This window comes from Macaca mulatta, chromosome 11, assembly GCF_049350105.2.
Source record: "Macaca mulatta isolate MMU2019108-1 chromosome 11, T2T-MMU8v2.0, whole genome shotgun sequence".
NCBI lineage: Eukaryota > Metazoa > Chordata > Mammalia > Primates > Cercopithecidae > Macaca > Macaca mulatta.
Genome location: NC_133416.1, coordinates 86,945,991 through 86,969,482, shown reverse-complemented (window position 1 = coordinate 86,969,482; position 23,492 = coordinate 86,945,991). Strand labels below are relative to the sequence as shown.

The window sequence follows — 23,492 nt, the reverse complement described above, 5'->3', positions numbered from 1 at the left end:
GATTGCTTAAGCTCACGAGTTCAAGACCAGCCTGGGCAACATGGGGAAGCCCTGTCTCTACAAAAAATACAAAAATTAGTAGGTGTGGTAGCGCATACCTGTAGTCCCAGCTACTCAAGAGACTGTGGTGGGAAGATCGTTTGAGCCTGAGTAACAGGCTTCAGTGAGCCGAGATCACACCACTGCACCCCAACCTGGGCAATAGAGCAAGACCCTGTCTCAAAGTAAATAAATAACTTGGATGGTGGTACATGGGTTTTATCTTATTTATTATTTATATCTCCTACCAGACTGTAAGTGAAGGTATTTTGTCTTTTCATTGGCTTGATATATCCCTAGTACCTAGGACACTACTTGAAGAATGGGGACACTTATTATTTGTTGATTGATTCTCTACACAGTTAGGTGGATTATTTTCCAAGATGATACTGTGCCCATTTAACTTTAGACTTTTTAGGAGTGGGAAGACATGCTCTTTGGGACATTTAACCATAGTGTTTGACAGGAATGTAAGGTAATTATTGACAAAAGCACTTTTAGATTTCCTTGATTAAAGAGGAACCATCAGTTTTAGATCAGTAATAGTAGTTGTTTATCCATTAGAAAATTGCATAGTTATTGTTAAGTTTTTAATTGCATTCATGCATTCAAATTTTTAAATCTTAATTAAATTTGTTTTTATTTTCTTCATTTTAAAAGCATAGAAGTCAGATTCTATTTGTGCTTTTTATTGTCAGAAGCTTTGTTGTATATCTTTCATATTATCTTAACTATTTATTTCAGCATATATATTGAGACAATGCTAGAAGCTCCCTGAAAAACTGACTTGCAAAAAGGAATCACAGTGGGGAAAGACTTTTAGTTAACAAAACCTTAAACAAAAATGGAATATAAAATGATTTTTTCCCAACCATTGAGACCAAATTTCTATGGAATCTTGACTCTTAATTGTTTGTCTTTAATAGATAAGACAAAACCCCTGGCTTCTGTAACTAATGCCAACACTTCTACTACACAAGCAGCTCCTGTAGCTGTTACAACACCTACTGTGTCATCAGGTCAAGCAACACCTACATCACCTATTAAAAAGGTAAGCCAAAATTGTATTTGCTAAAAATACATGTATTCTATTTATGTACCACTTGGACTAACTCATTAAAGTAATTCTGAATTTTTATAGTTTCTTCCAAAAATATGTAAGATTTCAGAATGTAAATATGTATTTATGTTTCTAAGTTGAATGAGATTTCTTCTGAATGATTTTTTTTTATCATTTTTGCAATTGATATTACTGTTGATATTATAGTTGGTAGTTAACAAATATTACATACAGTTGATAGTTAATAAATGGCAGAAAGTTAAAAATTTTTGTAATATTAAAATCAATGATTGTATTAGTTTTTTTTTTTCTATTGAACTTTTATTTTGAGAAGCTCAGGTTTTATATCCTTAATCTCTGTTAAGTAGAGGTGTGCATGTTGATAATTTCACACATGGGTAAGTAAGTTACAAAAACTATTACCACAAGTCAATGAGAGAACGAGAATCTAAATTTTTTAAACACATAGTACAAAGCACTAGGCAGGCAACTGGTATGCCAGTGGGAGCATGATCCCTGAGGTCGGATAAACCAGAGATGAGCTCCTGACTCTACCTTATTAGTTGTTATGACCTTGAGCAAGTTACTTACTATCTTCCTTTTGTATAACAAAACAAAATGAAGAGAAATACAGTTAATATTGTAAGGATTGGTTGAGACAGCCTGGCCAGTAAACTCAGTGTGTTTTCAAAATGTTAGTTTCATTTATTTCTCTTCTCTCTTTCTGTTCTCTGTCTGTTCTCCATCTCTCTCGTCTCTTCTCTCCACCAAAGCAGTGTTTTCCAGTTAGTGTGTTGATCTTTTTAAGACTTTACCTTTTCCTGCTTCTCTGGAACCTATCCTTCTTTTAACCCAAATTAACGATTCAGAGTTTTTGTTTATGTTTGACCTACTAGTCTCTCTTCAAAGATTTCTCTTCACCAGTCCTTTTTTATCTTTAATGAGCATACTCATTTCCCTCTTTATCCACACACACCTTTTTTTTAACCAAACCCTTGAAAAATTGATTGTAGTCATCATAACACTTCATGCCTAAATATGTCAGTATGTATCTCCTAAATACAAGACTAATATTCTTCATTCTCAAAATAATCACACTTAGGAAATTTAACTTTGGTATAATATTATTTATGTTGTTAATAACTAATATACATACCCAGATTTTCCCAATTGTCCTTTGAGTCTTTCTGTTTGTTTTTTAAAATCAGGAGTCCACTTGGATTGTACATTGTGTTTAGTTGCCTTTGAACTTCTTATTTTGTTGCTCGTTTGACATTATTTGCATGAGTTTAAGGACTGATTGTTTTTTAAATCCTCACAGCATTTCTGTTGTGTTGTCAGTATTGGGATTTGGCTTTAGGTGGTCAAGGTCTTTTTGAAATCATAAACTACAGAATAAAAAAAAAAAATCCCTACTGTTAGTAATAATCCTCTCTAAAATCCTTCCCAAGGAGGGCAGTAATGTAAATAATGAGTGGTGGAAATGTGTTGGTTTCATTGATATGTAGTTTGAATATCGAGAAACTGAATGAGTTATCTTACCTTATATATTCCAAAACTGAGTGCTTCTTGAATTCAGTTAGAACTCATGTTCATATGATCATAATTATGTATGCTTTAATAAGAAATTATCTAAAAGCAGTTTGCAAAATTTTGAAGACTGTTAATCATGCTGTAACTAGCGTCACTATAAACTGCTTTAATTAAAGTTTATTTTACTTCTAGAGCCCCCATATTCTTCTTCAGTGAATACTAAATTCATGCCTGCATCTTTTGATCTGTTTCGACTATAAGGTTATCAAAAGTTCCCAGAAGTTCCATCTCCCTGGAATGCCTAGGCAAGAAACTAGCTATCTTTCTTTCCTTTTTTTTTTTTTTTTTTTTTTTTTTTTTTTTTTTTTTGAGACGGAGTCTTGCTCTGTCACCCAGGCTGGAGTGCAGTGGCACAATCTTGGCTCATTGCAACATCTGCCTCCCGGGTTCAAGTGATTCTCCTGCCTCAGCCTACTGAGTAGCAGGGATTACAGGTGCCTCCACCATGCCTGGCTAGTTAAATTTTTAGTAGAGATGGGTTTTAACCATGTTGGCCAGGCTAGTCTCGAACTCCTGACCTTGTGATCCGCCCACCTCAGCCTCCCAAAGTGCTGGGATTATAGGCATGAGCCACTGCACCCAGCACTGGCTCTCTATCTTTTGGGTATTTGGCTAAGTAATCCCTTTCCTACTACAGTCAAATGATTACAGTAAACTTCCTGTGTTCAATTTTCTTGTTCTCACATATAGCCAACATTTATGGCAATTTAGTTCTCAGTTTATACCTAATGGCCTAACTGAAAAGAAATACTTTATAACCTCTGTTAGTATAGTGGGCCAGTAATCTCTTTGCTGTAAAAGTTCTTATTCAAAATCACTCTTGGTTCTGTAATTAATGTAATAACATCTGCTTCTAAATTTGCGTATTTAGAAACTATTTTATTCTCAGTTTCAAGCACAATAACTTACTTTGAAGATTATATTGCTTCTTTGTTCTTAAAGTTTTGTGACCAAATTTTATTCAAAACAATCATGTGTAAAAATTTTGATTTTTTTTTTTTTTTTTTTTTTTTTGGAGACAGAATTTTGCTCTTGTCACCCAGGCTGGAGTGCAATCTTGGTTCACTGCAACCTGCACCTCCCAGATTCAAGCAATTCTTCTGCCTCAGCCTCCCGAGTAGCTGAATTACAGACACTTGCCACCACACCCAGCCAAGTTTTGTATTTTTAATAAGAGACGGGGTTTCATCATGTTGGCCAGGTTGGTCTCAAACTCCTGACCTCAAGTGATCCACCCGCCTTGGCCTCCCAAAGTGGTAGGATTACAGGTATGAGCCACCACGCCTGGCCTGAAATATTTTTTTTGATGAAGAGGGAGTCTTCTTATCAATATTGTATGACTTTTAAAACCTGTTATATTCAGTGATTCTTATACTCCTGTATCTACTTTAATTTAGCATATTAGTGTTTTTTAAAATTTTTTCAAGTTTATCTGTAACTTTAGTGACCTAACATACAAATTTCCTTAAACAGATTGTTAATTTCTAATTGCATCTTAAAAGGTTTTGCAGTTATCTGTTTTTAGGTTCCCAGTCATGACTCCACTTCTGATATTTAGACAAAGTTATATTAAGTTCTCCAGCTTCCTTCCCTGGTACATAAACTATGTGCGTGTGCACGTGTTCACAGCAAGATAGATCACAAAAATGGAAGCACACAAAACAGTTTTACATTTCACTTATTTTAATAACTTGGGGTAACTATGGTGAAAGATAGAGGTGTTTACTTTAAATGGTCTTTCCTTAATTCCTTAACCCTTCAGCTGAAATTAAAGAACTGTTTCTGTAGCAATATCAAGCTGATGATTTGTGGAGATGTTATCTATAAAACCATCAGTTTGATTTTGTGCTTAAAATTGTTAACTAACAAGTCTGTATAAGCCTTTCTAGTCAAAATAAATATTGTTGGGATCTCTAAAGCAGATTATCTATTCTTCTATATGGGTGTACGTTCCAATAAAATGTAAATGGCGTTTTCTTTACTTGATGTTAAAAATTCAGAATTTTTATGGAATTAAGTGTTCTAGTTAATTGAATTCAATGTAATAGCTAATAATTTAACAAAAGACTGCTATGTGCTGTGGGTACATAAAGTATTCCAATCAAAATGTACAGATGTAGCATGATTTAAAAGGAGAAGAAATTATATTTGACTTAAGATAATAGAATCAGGACATTTTAGATAAATCTTAAAGTAGGTAGTACTCCACCTAAGAGAAGAAGGGCTTGCATAACTTGTTGAAAGGGAGGGAAGAAAAACAATATGAACAAGTGGGAATAATGTGGAATAATTTGGCAGGAAAAATGAATTGTTCCATTTGATTAATTTATAGGGTGCATATATACAAAGTAAACAGGAAAAGTAGAGCCATGTTGCAGGATGTCTTCTCTTCTAGGATAACACTTTTATAATTTATTTGATAAGTAGTAGAGAGTCATGGAAGATGTTTGAACAATGCCTTGAGAGAATTATTCTTTATAGAATATTATTCTGACAGCAGTGTACAGATTTGAAGATGAGAGACTGATTGAGAAAAGGTTTATTAGAAGGTCATTGAAGTTGCCCACAATGATAAGAATATGAACTAGGGAAGTGGCTCTGGGCTTATAAAGGAGAGGAGATTTAGAGACTTGACCTCTAATTTATGTATGGAGGAAAATGACAGAGAAGGTCTAACATAATTGTGAAGTTTGAAACATAGGAGATCGAAGAGCTAACCTTAGTGCCATTAACAGAATTAGGGAACTGAAGAAGAGATGGTTTGGAAGTAAAGGTGTTTTATTTTAGTCATATTGAGTTTCAAGTTTTCAGTTACAGTTCTAGATCATCCACTCTACAGGTGAAATAGGACTGGAAATTAGGAGACTGGACTGGAGAATAATACATTTGAGAATAAGCTGACTACAATTAATATTTAGCCTGAGGAAGTAAAGACCCTCCTCCAATCCCCCAGGAGAAGAAAGTAGAAACAGAATATGAGAGATCCAAGAGCAGACTCTGGAAGGGCTAGCACAAGGAAAGTTGTACACACACACACACACACACAGCCTGTATAAGGAGTGTTGTATACACATACACACACACACACACAGTCAGTCAGTCAAGAAAAGAATGGTCAGAGTCAAAAGAAAAAGAAGGTCAAGATAGCATCCAGTTAAAAAAGCTAAAGAAGAGAGTTTCATGGAGGAGGAGGAATAGTTAAGTATTTCAGGAAGGGTTTATTTATATACCAAGTAAAATCAAAAGGTGCCTTTAGACATATAAAGCGGTACTTAAATCCAAATTCATGTTGGGCAGAGTGGAGGTATATCAATGATTACTGTGTAACAAATGCTGATTTCAAAATTGATAGATAGTACTGCCTCATTTTTCTCAACTCTAGAATAACAGTAATGGTAGTATTTCATTGGGTAATTATAAGGTTGAAACAGGATAACCCAAGTGAAACACTTAGCTGAGGGTCACGCACTAGTAAATATTTGTTAAATGTTAGCTTCAGTTATAACAATAAATGTTATCTGATCTCTGGCTGTTTTATCATGGGGGGAAAAAGTTTGTTTCCAGGTTTTTTGTTTGTTTGTTTTTGTTTCTGTTTTTTGAGGAGGTGGGAGACCTACTGTGGGTGTTGGCAAACTGGCCGGTGGGCCAAACCTAGCCCACTACCTGTTTTTGTATAGCAAACTGGTTGGAGAAAAATATCAGAAAAATTTCACTGTCCCTAAAGTTTTATTGGGTACAGCCACACTCATTTCTTTGTGTATTAATATTATCTGTGATCCACAAAGCTTGGCATTTACAGTCTAGCCCTATAAACTCACCAGTCAATAAGTAGCTGTCTCAGTACCTATCATATTGCACAGAATATTAGAGTTCACAACCTTTCTTCGTCATTGGAGCCCCTAGTGTTTGGTAGGCTTTTTTCGCAGTGCCACTGGCAAAAGAATTACCTGTTTTGTCTCATTAGGTAGTTCGATGCAAATGTGATCAAAATGGCAGGTTGTGCAGTGTCTATGAGATGTCACTGCTTCTCTCAAAACTTTAAAATATTCTACAGAGCCCCCGTGACTTTGTTGTGACACCCTGGAGCACTTCGGTGCACATTTTAGGAACTGAGGAATGCTTAGGCCCTGTTGATAGCAGTTCATTACTGGAAGTACCAGAGGTATATCTTTATAACAGTTTTGTCCATGAAGTGGCCCTCAAGCATCATCATGGGAGCTTTAACAAGCTCTATTAACCTGCTAATTATAGCAAATGTTGGCAATAGATATGAAAGAAAGGATTTTTAAAAAAACTATTAATACCCTATGCTTGTGGCAACTAGTTAGTTGCTGTATTCACCAATCTGTATAGTTAACTGTGGTTGAGTATAGAAATTCTAGAAGTGAAGTTGATAAAGTGATCTAAAGATAACAGAGGTTGCATTTTTAGGGTTGTTGGAAAGCCCTAAAAATAACATAAATATTTGCACATAAAATTAGTTTTTACTATAGTTGAAATATTTAATGTTTGGTGGGGAAATCAGTAAATTTAAGGCTGTGATGTTAAACAGAGTATTATAATTAGAAAATATCAGTTACTAGTTTTTGTTGATTGTGTTGGACATAAAATTTTTTAACCAGAGTGTATACATGGATTAAAAACAAAATTCATGTGCAGTAGTTTGTTCACTCACATGCTATATTATCTATTCTATATGTCTTTAATTGCTTTAGAAGTTTATTAGATTTTTTCAGATTATCTCATGCTAAAGCTAGAACTTGTTCCCAGTAACTTTTAAAGATTGGATCATTACCCAATTATTGGGGTTTAATTTATTATAAAACTATTAAAATGAAGAAAATACTTTTTGCTCGTAACTTCCCTTTTCTGTTTTCATGCTTTCAATCTTTATCTCTTTACCTGTCTTATTTTAATTGGCTTTAGTATGATTTCATTGCTCCTATCATGCCTGTGGTGGAATCAGTAGATCCTGCATCATGGAGGCAGGGCTTGCGCAAAACTGGCATTGTTCTTGTGCCCAATAAGGGTGAAAAATCTATGGTGAGGCATTTCTATGTGCAAGAATTTATATTAGGTTACAACATAACAAGTTTAATATAAATTGGTTCCAAAGATGCATGGTTTTAAGTCCTTACGGTGTGCTCATTTCTGTTTTCTGTATTTGCATCATAATTTTTCTGTGTGATATAAAGTGTGTAGTGTGTTTTCTTAAGTCTAACCCCTGGAAAGGTAGTCTATTTCTTTAAAATTTTTAGGTATTTACATTTTTTACTAAGACATTAACCTATTTAGTGAAAGTGTTTTATCCTGAAACTGTAAACCATAATTTTAAATATATTATCTGTAAACTTATTGTTTCCGATTTAAGGACTGATCAGCTTTAAAAATTCTTTTTTCTTTTCCTTAAAAAATAAAATAAACACAGTTTCCAACCACAGCTACAAAAATTTCTCCCAAAGAAGAAGAGAGAAAAGATGAGTCTCCTGCAACTTGGAGGTTAGGACTTAGAAAGACGGGCAGCTATGGTGCACTTGCTGAAATCACAGCATCTAAAGAGGGTCAGAAAGAAAAAGATACTGCAGGTGTTACACGTTCAGCTTCAAGTCCCAGACTTTCCTCCTCTTTGGATAATAAAGAAAAGGTAATCTATTTCACAGTCTGGTTTATGTGAAAACTCATGATTTCTTTTCCAGGAACATTAAATCTGGTAGATTGTCTGCTAGTTATCTTTAGATCTAGGTATCAAGTTAATTAACCTTAATGAATTACATAAGACAAATGTAATTTATACAGAATTATAAGTACTGGAAAGATCAGATGTATTTGCCTAAAACATAAATTATGGGACTATACTCAGTTAAAGGAATCTATTATCTTACTTGAGAATTTATAATAGAACTGTGTTAAGGAGCAGGCTTATTTTGTTTATTATGATTCAAGAAGCTTTCTGAAATTTAAAAAACATAGGAATACATTTATTCTAGAAAGTTAGTATACTCATAAGTTACATTCAGTATCTGAAAAAAAAACCCAGATTTTTCATCTACCATATTACAAGCAACTTTGTCTTAGTGAGTAAATTTAATAACTCTATTTTGAGAGGCGGTATTAATATTGCATTATTTAGGGTGTACCACAGTTTATTCAATACTAGTATTTATTTCTACAGCATAGTCAGCGCTTGGACTATTTTTTGCCCATACAGTTTTCTTTCTCTACTTAGAAGTGTTTCCTTGTATCAGAAATTCAGATGAAATTGCTCCTCAAGTAATTCTAATATTTTTGCTTTTTATCAATTTGTTGTGCAATTGGTTTCCAGGTATTTTATGCCAGCTTACTAGGAATGTATCAGAGTGTCATTGTCACTACACACTCTTAGCCATATTTGGATAAATATAATGTAAATAGTATTTGTTTTGACTATTTTGATGTATTTGAGAGCACTGATTATCAAGGTTCTGAATAGCTTGTATAATATAAATGCTTGAGGCCTCTCAGTGAACCATATTTGAAACTTTATTTCTGTGGAAGAATTTCAGCTTATGACACAGTATTACTTTAATCTGCTATAGAAGTTTTAGAAAAAGTCATTGAAATGTGGAGGAATTTTTTTCCTTTCTTAGTTAAAATGTTACCTGATTCTAGACTGAAAGAGAAAGAAAACTACTTTGAACAGACTAATTATTGATTGACATTAATTTTAGAGTTTAGGAATTGTTGAAATACTGTAAACTATGATAGGTATGTAATTATACATTATTGAATAACCTTTTCTTAATACTTTTAGCATTGTCTATAGTCAGTACACAAATTAATTTTTACTTGTTTCTCTGTTGTGTAGGAGAAAGATAGTAAAGGAACTAGGCTTGCATATGTTGCACCTACAATACCAAGACGACTAGCCAGTACATCTGACATTGAAGAGAAAGAAAACAGGTGAGTTCATTTTTATTTGCTTTATGCATTCACTATAAAATCTTTATTATCTAGCATGAGAGTTAATACATGAGCATTGTAATTATGTGTGGATATGTATTGTGGGAAGAGATGGAGGGTATTCCTGAAGGAGAAAATACCAACTACATAGTCCTGAGGAGGTGCAGACTTAGTATGTTCATGAAATAGCAAAGAAGTTGTGGCTGGAACAGAGTGAGGGGAAAGTGGGAGGAGATAGGTCGCAAACTAAGTTCTCTAAATATTTGGAACATTTAGGAAAGGGGAAAGAAGAAGGGAAGGAAAGCCCTGACTTAATCATTTTAGTTTGTTTTAAATATTTTTATTTAAATATTTTAGTTTGTTTCTTCCTATTTTTCAGCTTATAGAATTTGAATTTTTTTTTTGGGGGGGGGGGGGACAGAGTCTCACTCTCACTCATGCTGGAGTGCAGTGGCGCAATCTCGGTTCACTGCAACCTCCACCTCTCGGATTCAAGCAGTTCTCTGCCTCAGTCTCTCGAGTAGCTGGGGTTACAGGCACCTGCCACAACGACCAGCTAATTTTTGTATTTTTCGTAGAGACGGGGTTTCACCATCTTGGCCAGGCTGGTCTTGAACTCCTGACCTCGTGATCCACCCGCCTCGGCCTCTCAAAGTGCTGGGTTACAGGCGTGAGCCACCGTGACTGGCCAAGGACTTTTTAATATACTTGTAATCATGTTATCATATCCAGCTTTTGATTTTTTTCCCCTAGGATCTCATAAGCAGTCTTGTATGTTAATATATATTTTTAATAAGCATTGTTTTTTATTGGCACGTAGTATACTATAAAGTAGATCTTCTGCGGTTAAAGTAAGCATCTCCCCTACTTTATATTTTGTGATCAAAAAGTATATTTCTGTAAATATCTGAATTTTCCCCCTATACTTAGGGGAAAAATTATACCTTAGGGTATAATCTTAGTACTGAAATTATTTTATCTTCTTGATAAATATTCCCAAGTGTCCTCCCAAAGGTTTTTGCTAGTTTCAGCTTATATTAATATTTACTGGTGTACAGCCTTTTTAATCCCATTTTAAAATTATCTACCAGAATCTGAAGGGTGTTCTTTTAACAGAGATTCTTCAAGTTTGCGAACAAGTAGTTCATATACAAGGAGAAAATGGGAAGATGATCTTAAAAAAAATAGCTCAATTAATGAAGGATCAACTTATCATAAAAGGTAATAATATTATTCTTAAGTGGTTTTTATGTATTCATTTATAAAAATATGAGGCAATTTGTTTGGAGCCCTCAGTTTAACATCATTTTAAACAAATACGTGTTTTTATTAAATATTATGAGTTTTTGTTATTTAAAACTTACTCTAAACACAGGATATATATTTAAAGATGGGTGATAATTTGTTCTTATGCCTTTCTAGTATATAATTAAGCTTCAAATATTATGAAATGTTTTTTAGATTGTTACATATTTAAAAGGAACTCCTTTAGAAGGAACTCCTTGACTAGAACAATTTAAACAGGCCAGTGTCTTAATTGATCTGGTTGTCATTGTTGATCTGGAAAGATTTGCCTTGCCCTAGAACTCAGAACTATAGAAGTGCTTTCAATTGGAATGTTGGTAGTATCATGTTGAAGAGGAAAAAAAGCCCTATAAACAATTTCTTTACTAAAAGCAACCAAAAAGAAGAGTAAGATGTGAACAAGTTTCATGTAGGCATTGGTTACTTCCGAGGTATCTGACCCATTGCTGAAATAATTTTCTTCAAAAAATGTCAACGTCTTGTTTTCCGTGGGTAGTACAAAACCAAAGTGTGTTTTTCAGGCTCAGCCTGGCATGACCATATGGTGTGGAATAGTTTCAAAAATGTGAAATAGCAGATCATTGTCTTGCTGAGAAAGTTGGGAGGAGGCAGTAAAATGATACACTACCAAATTAGTGAAGTTGTCTAAACTCTAGCAAGTCGTAGATGCAACTCTTGGTGCTGGAGCTGGTGGTGTATTTAGGAACACAGTTTTTAATTTTTTTCTAGCTTTGTAATTTGTATAATGTATAGACATTAACTCTAGAATACACATACAAACACATCCTATATAGATATGACTCTTTTGTTTAGTTGCTCCTTTGGTAGAAGACAAGATGATTTGATTAGTTCTAGTGTTCCAAGCACCACATCAACACCAACAGTTACCTCTGCAGCTGGGCTTCAGAAAAGCCTGCTTTCCAGCACAAGCACTACTACAAAGATTACAACGGGTTCTTCCTCAGCAGGCACACAAAGCAGGTAAGTCACAGATACATTTTGTGCTCAGGTCTACTGTGTGCTTATGTATGTGCATGCGTTTTTGTTTAGAAGATTGTGGGGCTCTGGATTTTCTCATTTATCTTGTTAAATTTATTCGCAAACAAAAATTGGTTCAACATGAGGCAATTATGCATGTCTGGGGGAAAATTTAAGTTCCTGAACAATGAACTTTCCTTGAATTAGACTGCTTAAAATGTAAATTTCTCTCTTTGACAACTCTGGGAGAGCTTTTTGGTTCATAATTTAAGGATGTCTCACCTTATGTTTTAAAAAAATCCATCCCTATAGTCATGTGTTTTCAGCTGCTAGAAAGTGCTTTCGTTGTTTAGCTGTTTTCCTTTTCTCTTTTTTGTGTTGCTGCTTATGATGCTATAGTACCTCAAATCGTTTGTGGGCTGAGGATAGTACTGAAAAAGAAAAGGACAGTGTTCCTACGGCAGTGACCATTCCTGTTGCTCCAACTGTTGTAAATGCTGCAGCTTCTACCACAACCCTGACTACAACTACTGCTGGCACTGTCTCCTCCACAACAGAGGTCAGGGAGAGACGCAGGTGTGTAAAGGTCATAACAGTACTGCTGATATATCTTGCCCAGTGATCAAAGTTGTTTTTTTGTTTTGAAAAAGATCTTGTGAGGTTGACGACCATCTCTCCAGTAGAGTAATAAATGAAATACCCTGTCAGCTCAGAACTAAATACAGCTAGCAATTATTTGTATTTAGGCTTTGTGATCCATCTCTGACAGAAGTAATATTTTTTTGTTTAAAGTCAGTGAACAAGACAGTTGTTTTCTTACCTAAACATTTTAGTTTCTAAGGTGGTTTTATTTCAAAAAAATTTTTTGATGAACTGAACACACAACACACGGAAAATTAAATGCAACATGACAAAAACAGGTTTTATCATTCTTTTCATTGTTTCCTCCATTAAGAAATTTGAAGAATGTTGAACTGTTTAGTTCCTGTTGATTTTGAGAATTTTATATGAAGATTCTCTTGGTAAGGAAAGACTTCTGTGCATAAATGTAAGCCAGATAATTTTAAGTGTGTTGAATACATTCATTTAGTTTTGTCTCTGATACATAGAAAGCACTTATTATTTAGATTTTTTTCAAAGTATTTGAATTTATTTTGTGTGCTTAAATATTTTTAAAACATTGCTCACTTCTTTCTGTTGCCGCCTATTGGCATGGAATCATAGATGTACAAAGGAGCTTACTAACTATCTTTTGGGATTTCCTTGCTTTACCGAAGGAAACAGACCCAGAGATAATATGTGACTATTTTACTTTTGTATGGTTTATTGGTGTGAGGGCTGAGGCTTGCCCCAAGATTGCAGAAAAAGTAGTTCAGTTCTTTCTACTATATTATGCATAGTCCCTAGCTTTTTTTTCCTCTTGGAAAAAAAAAAAAAGAAAACCTTAGGAAATCAAATGTCAGCCTTATTTTTATATTTTATTCTTGCAAAATTAAATTATGTAACTAATTTTTTTTTACTAAAATGCTGACCAGATTAACTTTGATTTATTTCTGTCACGTAGTAGTTACATACAGAGTTTTTTTTTTCTCTGTTGCCAAGTGAAGTGCCTGGCCTGTAGTAGTAATGGCCTCACAGTAATATTTGTGTTTGAATATGTGAAAAGTAGTAAGTTAGTGTTAACTTTTTCTTCTATCATTGCATGTTTAGTTTTTGTCTATATTTAGGTTTTGTTTGTACTTCTATGATGAAATTTAGTGGTACTTTTATAATGCCACTGCAAATGGTGGTTTGTGATTTGAGTACCAGTATAGGTCACATATTATATTTTAATTATTCTTCCCTTTTTTCCTATAAACTTAAGTCAGTTTTAGGTTGTTGTAGTGCTCTCAGTAAGACCATAGAGCCAACAGAAATTAGTATCCATCATTTAAGTTTGAGGGGTTTACTTTTTTTGTTGGTGGGGTTGGGAGGGGTTGTTGAAAGGAAGAAGGATCAGAAGTTCTTGGTTTCTTAACTCCTTACTCTGCCTTGATTCTTAAGGTTAGAATTATCTTTGAGTCAGAATCTCTTCTGTTAAATGAGGTGTTTGATTTATATTTTTAACTTCTAGAATCTTTTCTGTCTCTAGCATTCAGTGCTTTTGAAAATGTCTCCAGTGACAAAACCTAATAAATGTCTCCCCAGAATCATCAATTGTTTCAGAACAAATTATGATTCTTAACCCACAGATTGTTTATTCTGCTGAAGAGAATTGAGTTTTGACTTTTAGAATTAGTCCTAATTAGTTTTAATGGAAGACATTGAAGATTGAAAATTAAACACTTGGATATATTTTTAAACAACATACTCTAATTGCGTAAGAAAAAAATGTGTCTGGTGACATTTTTTGTGGTCTATATTATAGAGATTTTTTGTCTTACCTTGTTTCAGTGATGTTTGCAGTGATATCAGTGTTTGTGTTTTGTTCCATGTGAAATAATTGTTTGCAATCTTGAATACATTGTTGGCCTCTTCTGTTTGTCTTTTATTTAAATTTCATCAATGATTCTGAAATGTATATGATTTAAAATTTGCCTTAAAAATGTATATATGATAATTTGAGAATATACTGTGGCTAAAACAACAACAAAAAAGTCAACACAGGTATACTATTTGGGTTGCTCAGAAAATGGTAAGCATCTAAGGAATAAAATTATATACCCTGTATAGTTCTAAGAAAGAGATGCAGTAGGTAAGGTCAGTGTGATGTAGCAATGATAAAGGCAACAGTGGGGTTTGGTGGGTATATTCTACCATCTTTTAATGATCAGCTCTTTGCAATTAAAAGTACAGAAAATATATAAATTATTTTTCTTCTCTATGTCGTATTCTTAGAGGTCTGCTCTAGATAGGTACCCCAAAGGAGGAGAAAGGAACTGAATATTAGATGGTAATTATCAAATAAAGGAAATGTGTTTATATTACAAATTGATAAGCTATATTTTTATGCTAATTTGGGATGAATGTCACATGGAAAATTAAAATTATCTGCAGGTGCAGATTTTATAAGTCTTTCAATTAGTAACTTTAATCCCCCTAACCTTCATATGTGAAACCAGGTATGATAGATTTATTGACTTTTGTGGCAATTTGAAACTATTGAAGAGGAATCCAGGTTCATTGGGAGAGAGTGTAATGGTTGATAGTACTATTTGCCACGGTAATAAAAAAGAGCCAAGTATCAATGCAAATTTCTCTGTTATAAACTAAATATGAAACATTTGACTGTAATCAAATCTGACAGTAGTTCACGTTCATGTTTAGTTTTAGAGCAGCTCATGAAATACTAAAGTGATAACATGCACCCTATCTGTCTTGCTGTGAACTTTTTTTTTTTCCCAAGACAGGATCTCGGTCACCCAGGCTGTGTGTGGTTGTGTGATGATAGTTTCTGCAGCCATGACCTCCTGGGTTCAAGGGATCCTCTCACCTCAGCCTCCTGAGTAGCTGGGACTACAGGTGTGCCATCACACCCAGCTAATTTTTTAAATTTTTGTAGAGATGGAGTCTCACTGTGTTGCCTAGGTTGGTCTCAAACTCCTGGCCTCAAGCAGTCTTCCCACCTTGACCTCCTAATGTGCTGGAATACAGGCATAAGCTACTATACACAGTCTGCTATAAACTTTGTTTAACCAGATTAACTATCACATTTAAGTTTAATCTCCTTTTTTCTTCTCTTCATTTGGTAGAAGTCTGAAAAGTAATAAATTGCATAGGGCCAGTAGGTACATACTTAAATTAAATGCATGAATGGAAAAAATAGCCATTGGACATTTTCCAGGCTGATGTTCTTGGGAGCACTTTTTTATATTTACTGGATATGCCACAAAATGGGTCGGGGTGGAGGATTCTCTATTTAAATGGTCTTGGGAAATACTGAGTTAAGCCAAGTTAATACAGGTTACATTTCTCATTATATCACAGACCTTTTAATATGTTATTGTGGTTTTCTTAGAGAAGGTTAGAATATGTAGCATTTCCCTAATTTATACAACCGTTTTTTGTAACAAGCCCAAGCCCCTCTCATATCCCAGAATTAATGTTCTTAAATTTTAATAACAAGATTATTAGTTATTCTCTTACTCCTTTTGAATTACTTGTCCCAGGAAACTCACTATAATAGTTATAAAAACATAGTATCGCATATCTAAATAAAATTAAAGTCAAAGTATAATAGTGATGGAATTTTCATCTTAATATAAGTTTATTGGATGTCCCATTCAAGTAAAACTCCATCTTGTGAATTTCTTGACTTAGCTACAAATGTAATTATGTAGAAACAGCAAGAAGAACCAGTTCTCGGAACTAATTTTAAGCAATAAGTAAGAGTTCATTGATGAAATTGAGGCAACTAAGATCTTGCGTGAGAAATTACCTGGTCATCTTAGGGTTAATTATCTAAGGAGGTGAATGCCAAGAATAATATCATATATTCTAGTTTTAGAGAAGCGGTTTCCAAAAATTTCAGGGTTGTAGAAAGAAATATGATTTCCTTATATATATAAAAGGAATGAGGGTTCTCAAAAGAGTTTTGAAAAAATGGTAGATGATTCTAAGGATGTTTGAAGATGTGCTATACTTGCTGAACTGAGAGCTTTAAAGGACACAGAGAAAAGGCATAAAACCCACAGTAAATTCAGAGGTTTATTATTATGATTGTATGAATAGTGTTAGGCTAAAAAAAATGAATTACACATTGAGAAGAATGCTAAAGCTAACAAAAGAAAGAATCTTTTTTTGAGACACAGTTTTTCTCTAGTTGCCCAGGCTGGAATGCAATGGCACAATCTCAGCTTACCACAACCTCCACCTCCCGGGTTCAAGCAGTTCTCCTGCCTCAGCCTCCTGAGTAGCTGGGATTACAGGCATGCACCACCAAGCCCGGCTACTTTTGTATTTTTAGTAGAGATGGGGTTTCTCCATGTTGGTCAGGCTGGTCTCGAACTCCTGACCTCAGGTGATCTGCCTGCCTCGGCCTCCCAAAGTACTGGAATTACAGGCGTGAGCCACCGTGCCCGGCCAAGAAAGAGCCTTTTTTAAAAGTAGCATTTGAGCTGGCACGGTGACTCACGCCTGTAATCCCAGCACTTTGGGAGGCCGAGGTGGGCGGATCACAAGGTCAGGAGATCGACACCATCCTGGCTAACAGGGTGAAACCCCTTCTCTACTGAAAATACAAAAAAAATTAGCTGGGCGTGGTGGCGGGCACCTGTAGTCCCAGCTACTCGGGAGGCTGCGGCAGGAGAATGGCGTGAACCTGGAAGGCGGAGCTTGCAGTGAGCCGATATCATGCCCCAGCACTCCAGCCTGGGCCACAGAGTGAGACTCCCTCTCAAAAAAAAAAAAAAAAAAAAGGGCAGCATTTGAATAAAGAAAACTCAGTAGATCATTGCCTGGGGTTTTAAGAGGGGAATACGTGGAATAAACTTCATAAATTTAAACAGCATAGAAGATAGAGATGCAGTTGACCCTTGAACATTGTAAGAGTTAGGAGTGCTGACTCCCTGTGCAGTCAAAAATTTGCATGTAACTTTTGAATCCCCCAAATCTAAATTAATAGCCTACCATTGACTGCAAGCCTTACCAATAGCATAAGCGGTTGATTAGCACATATATTGTATGTTACATATATATTCTATTCTTAATATAAAGTAAGCTAGAGAAAAGAATGTTAAGATACTCATAAGGAAGAAAAATGTATTTACTAATTAAGTGGAAGTGGATCATCACAAAGGTCAGAATTCTCTTCATCCTCACATTGAGGAGGAAGAGGAGGGATTAGTCTTGCTATCTCAGAGGTGGTGGAGGGGGTAGGAGGAGGCAGAAGAGACAGGCACACTTGGTGTAACTTTCATATAAGTGGACCTGCACAGTTCAAACCTGTGGCGTTCAGCAGTCAACTGTACTCTACTTCTGTAAGTGTTCTCTGAGAAGTGTGAGCTAGGTGGTGTAATTGGATGAAGCGTTAATGATTGGACTTCCCAAGAAATATTGATTATCAGAGGAAAGGCTTTATGTTGTGTTGCAGGGCTCTGTCATATCCTTGCTTGTTTGACTTTAATTATTTAACTTTTTTTTTTTTTGAGATGGAGTCTCAACTCTGTCACCCAGGCTGTGTGGTGGTGCAATCTCAGCTGACTGCAACCTTGATCTCCAGGATCAGGTGATCCTTTCATCTCAGCATCCAGAGTAACTGGGAGTACTGACATGTGCCACATGCCTGGCTAATTTTTCTATTTTTTTGTAGCGACAGGTTTCCTCATGTTTCCCAGGCCGGGCTCGAATTCGTGGGCTCAAGCAGTCAGCCTTCTTCAGCCTTCCAATGTGCTAGGATTACAGGCATGACCCATGACACCCAGCCTTGTTTAACTTTTGACACAGATTACATGCTTTTGAAAAGGTGCATACCCTGTGACAAGAGGAAACATAGGAGACAAGAGGAAACATAGGCTTAAATTTATTAGAAGAAATTTAGTGGCGATAAATGCCAAGACCTGTTCTTTATATCAGAAAAAGAGTAACATGCTGATTTAAAAGCTGTTTATATATAAAAAACACTTGAATTTTTTAGAGCAAAGTATGAACAATAACATGTTGTCTGACGTAAGTGTCATTAGTAAAAGCACACTGACAAGAATGCAGGGAGACTGGGTGCGGTGGCTCACGCCTTTAAGCCCAACACTCTGGGAGGCCAAGGCAGGCAGATCACTTGAGGTCAGGAGTTCGAGACCAACCTGGCCAACATGGTTGAAACCCCGTCTTCACTAAAAATAAAAAAATTAGTCAGGCGTGGTGGTATGCACAGGTCGTCCCAGCTACTGGGGAGGGTGAGGTGAGAGAATCATTTGAACGCCTCTGCACTCCAGCCTGGGCGACAGACTGAAACTTTTGTCTCAAAAAAAAAAAAAAAAAAAGATTTAGAAAGGAATTTGATACCTGTCTTCCAATGTTTGAAAATACTGTAGGTAGAGAAGAAATTAAAGCCCCTTTTAGTAGGTCATTAAATAAGATGCTTAGATTACCACTTTTGGGGGATGTTTTCAGGGCTGGAGAAGAGGATCTTCCTCGGTTAAAAACAGACAAAAAATTTACTCCTTATCCATTCTGGTTAATTGGGCTAAAGGAAATCTTTCTATTTCTTTCAGTAGAGCTAAAATTTTTAATCTTCAGTTCTCTAAATCCTTTTTAAAAATGTAGTTTCATCTTAAAATTAAATTACATTATTTTTTTAAATGTAGTTAGGAAGTTAAAATGTGATATTAAAATATAATTATTGGCCGGGTGCGGTGGCTCAAGCCTGTAATCCCAGCACTTTGGGAGGCCGAGATGGGCGGATCACGAGGTCAGGAGATTGAGACCATCCTGGCTAACCCCGTGAAACCCCGTCTCTACTAAAAAATACAAAAAACTAGCCGGGCAAGGTGGCGGGCGCCTGTAGTCCCAGCTACTCGGGAGGCTGAGGCAGGAGAATGGCGTAAACCCGGGAGGCGGAGCTTGCAGTGAGCTGAGATCTGGCCACTGCACTCCAGTCTGGGCGACAGAGCGAGACCCCGTCTCAAAAAAAAATAATAATTATTATTATTATTAAACTATAACAAGTTCCAATCTAAAAAGAAATTATCGGATTGCATTATTGAATTTCAAAGACCATTTTCTGAAGACTTTTCCTTAAAACTTATTAAAATACTAAACCTGTATGTTTTATTCATATACATTGATAGATATTTACATTCACAGTTATTGCATTTACAACTAACGGTTTTTTTAATGTATTACTGTAGATCATACCTCACTCCTGTTAGGGATGAAGAGTCTGAATCCCAAAGAAAAGCAAGATCTAGACAAGCAAGACAATCCAGAAGATCAACACAGGTATAGTTAATGTAATTAATATATAAAACTTACATAAGTAGCATATAAAACATATATACAGACACACGTAAAACAAGTTACCTTTCTCTTTTTCACTTTGTTGTGAAAATATTGATGTCAGTATATAGTGTGAGTAAATCCTCAAAAGGTAAAGGTTACTCATAGCCTTTTGTATGGTTACACTGTTACTATTATATTTCATCTAATTAGCGTATGCCTTTGTGTCTTTTTGAGTATTTTATCCTTATTCCTAATACAGTGTGTGGCACAGAGTATTTGGTTAGAATAATCATATATGATGTCTAATAACTATTTAAAAGTTCTATGAATATTTGGAAGTTGTGGGCAGAGAATAGGGTCTTATATTAGGTGTATTAAACAGCTAATGTGCAAGTATTAAAAAAATGTCATTCAGGCTGGTGATCTCCTTACCTCCATTTTGCCATTCTAATTATGCTATATATGATGCATACTTTTGTGTCTTTCTACTTTTCCACAGTTAGGAAGGTCCACAGTCCAGATTCAGCTGTCTGTCCTTACCATTACTTAGCTTTCAAGCTGAACTATTTGCTAGGGCCTTAATATACTTTTTCTGCCTATACTTTTCACTTCTTGAAATCTAACCTGTTCTTCAAGGTCAAATCTTGAAAAATTTATTGAAATCTCTTTTAAGCCTTAGCAATTGTCGTGCATGTATATATAGATATATATACACATATATATACACACACACAGAGACATATACAAACATAAATATTTATAATATAATATACAAACAGTATATATATTGGCTATTCTTCCCTACTTTGAGCTTGTGGGGAACATTTATATGCATAGAGTATCCAGTACCTATCATTGTGCTTGCTAATGGTGATTCTTCATAGAATGAATGTAACTTGCTGTTTCCATTTGCAAACCAATTCTAAACATGCATATTTGACTTTTAATGCATTTGTATGTGATATATGTATTTCTAAAATATCCCTTTGAACAAGCTTTAATGCATCTCATAATTATATTGATCTTTTTGTGTGTGCAGGGAGTGACATTAACTGATCTTCAAGAAGCTGAGAAAACCATAGGAAGAAGTCGTTCTACCCGAACCAGAGAACAAGAAAATGAAGAAAAAGAAAAAGAGGAAAAAGAAAAACAAGATAAAGAGAAACAAGAAGAAAAGAAGGAGTCAGAAACATCTAGAGAAGACGAATATAAACAAAAATACTCCAGAACGTATGATGAGGTAACAGTATATCAAAAACACATTTAAGTCAAATGGTATGAATAGTCCTTATGATCCTCAACATACAAGAGATTTATATACCAACAAACCATATACAAAATACTGTAAAGGATTTTAGCTGGAAATTTGATATGTTTTTAATTGTGTTTAGTGTTTCAAATGGTTTTGATCTTAATGTTTCACAGACTTACCAGCGTTATAGGCCAGTATCAACTTCAAGTTCAGCCACTCCATCCTCTTCACTTTCTACTATGAGCAGTTCACTCTATGCTTCAAGTCAACTAAACAGGCCAAATAGTCTTGTAGGCATAACTTCTTACTCCAGAGGAATAACAAAAGAAAATGAAAGAGGTAAGAATAGCAAATTTTGAAAACACTTTGCTTTCTTCATATAATCCCTTGGATTATGGTTTCCTAAATAGTAATTCAACAGAAAAGGAACAGCATCCTAACTTGTGATTCATTGAACCTAAACAGAAAGAATATGAAGGTTGAGAATGAGAAAAGTAGAAAACAGAAATAGAAAATAATATGGCCTGCAGTTGATATTAATATTTTTATAACCTAATATTTCACAAAAATCTTCATGTCCACCTGCAAAGAAAAGTTAATATAGAACTGGTGGGTGACTATTTCTAGAAGCAATTTATTACTGTAGTACTTTTCAGATGCTTCAAGCTATTTCTTGCCTACTGTGTAGATCATATCATTTAAATAGTTTTTATGAAATTGTTGTAAACTGAAATTACTAAATACATGTAATGATCTCACTAAAACACATTTTTTATGCTTATTTCTTGAAAAATACATTTCTCTCAACTATATATTGGCATATTGATACTCATTATTACCATTTCCTATTATTTTATATAAACTTTCTATTTAAATTCTGAGTAATTCCTACTTTAAACCAGAGATAAGTACTAAATAAAATTACTTTTAATTATAGGCATTTTATATTTTAAAGCCTAAATCTTACAGTATTAGTCATGATAATATCAGTAATAATGTAGAATAAACACCAGAAAATAAAGTTTATTCCCAATTTCCAGCTATATATTTTCTTATATTGATCATTGAGATATTTCAGTTCTTTAAACTGCTATATGTGAGGCCTGCATCGTGTTTGTAAAAATGTTGAACCAACATTTAATATTAGAGATACTCACTTCAAACTTAAGATTTTTGTCATTTCTTGAAAAGTTGACAGATCTGGCAACACTGGATCTGTATTCTCAACAATTGGCTGGAGCTAAGCAGTAGCAGCTGCCTATCATCTTCCTTTCCCCTGGATAGTCCCCTGGCCCATTTTACCCATTGTTTTTACAATTACCTTGCAAAATATTGTCAAGATATATTGCTATATTGTGGTTTATTGCAATCCTTAACAGAGGGAGAAAAAAGAGAAGAGGAAAAAGAAGGAGAAGATAAATCACAATCTAAATCAATTAGAGAACGACGGCGACCAAGAGAGAAAAGAAGATCTACAGGAGTTTCATTTTGGACACAAGATGTGAGAATCTATTAAAATACATTATTTGATAGTATTCTGGTTTTGTTTTGTTTTGTTTTGTTTTTGTTGTTTTTTTTTTTTTTTTTGATACGGAGTCTTTCTCTGTCACCCCGGCCGGCGTGCAGTTGCGCGATCTTGGCTCACTGCAAGCTCTGCCTCCCGGATTCACGCCATTCTCCTGCCTCAGCCTCCCAAGTAGCTGGGACTACAGGTGCACCCCACCACACCTGGCTAATTTTTTGTATTTTTTAGTAGAGGTGGGGTTTCACTGTGTTAGCCAGGATGGTCTCGATCTCCTGACCTTGTGATCTGCCCACCTCGGCCTCCCAAAGTGCTGGGATTACAGGCGTGAGCCACCGCACCCAGCAGTGGTATTCTTAATGTGTCCAAAAGTACATACTAATAATTTCTTATATGCCTTAGATTATATATTCCTTAAATCATCACAGTGTTTTCTGAGTTGAGTTGTTAAATGAGAAAAATTATTTTTAAGGATAGTTAACTACTTAGATTGTTGGTACTACTTAAAAGGAGTAGTTCTGACCTAATTATGGAATAGAAATAATAATGTCTGAAGGTCAGAGTGCGTGTATTGATTATTTTATAATAGCTAAACTGCTCCTTTACTTGTAAAAACATCTTTTAAGAATATCTAAGGAGTCTATTTAAATTTCATTTTCATAAATATCATTATAAGATCTACATTACAGATTACTTCCATCTCAAGGCATGCTAAATAGAAACAGTGCTTTGTTTATCAAATTACAACAGTCTTGTAAAAATTAGTGTTTTTTTCCTGATCCTTGAATGTAGGCCTGACACTGCTATTCATTGATTTTGTGTCCATTTTCTAAAAAATAAACCTTTTATTGAAGTATGGCATGTTCAGAAATACAACTCATACATGTATA

At 34.9% G+C, this 23,492-nt stretch overlaps 1 protein-coding gene across 12 annotated transcripts in view; it reads left to right on the top strand.

The window, feature by feature from the left end:
• Nucleotides 1–23,492, top strand: part of PPP1R12A (protein phosphatase 1 regulatory subunit 12A) — a 162,407-nt gene that overhangs the window by 116,490 nt on the left and 22,425 nt on the right. For 5 of the 12 annotated variants that reach the window (NM_001266093.1, XM_077952443.1, XM_077952439.1 and 2 more), the window contains 10 exon segments: nucleotides 966–1,090; nucleotides 8,121–8,336; nucleotides 9,537–9,631; nucleotides 10,748–10,852; nucleotides 11,750–11,917; nucleotides 12,314–12,490; nucleotides 19,738–19,828; nucleotides 20,868–21,068; nucleotides 21,254–21,419; nucleotides 22,460–22,581. In NM_001266093.1, the coding sequence (NP_001253022.1) occupies nucleotides 966–1,090; nucleotides 8,121–8,336; nucleotides 9,537–9,631; nucleotides 10,748–10,852; nucleotides 11,750–11,917; nucleotides 12,314–12,490; nucleotides 19,738–19,828; nucleotides 20,868–21,068; nucleotides 21,254–21,419; nucleotides 22,460–22,581 (1,466 nt within the window). 12 annotated transcript variants of the gene reach the window in all.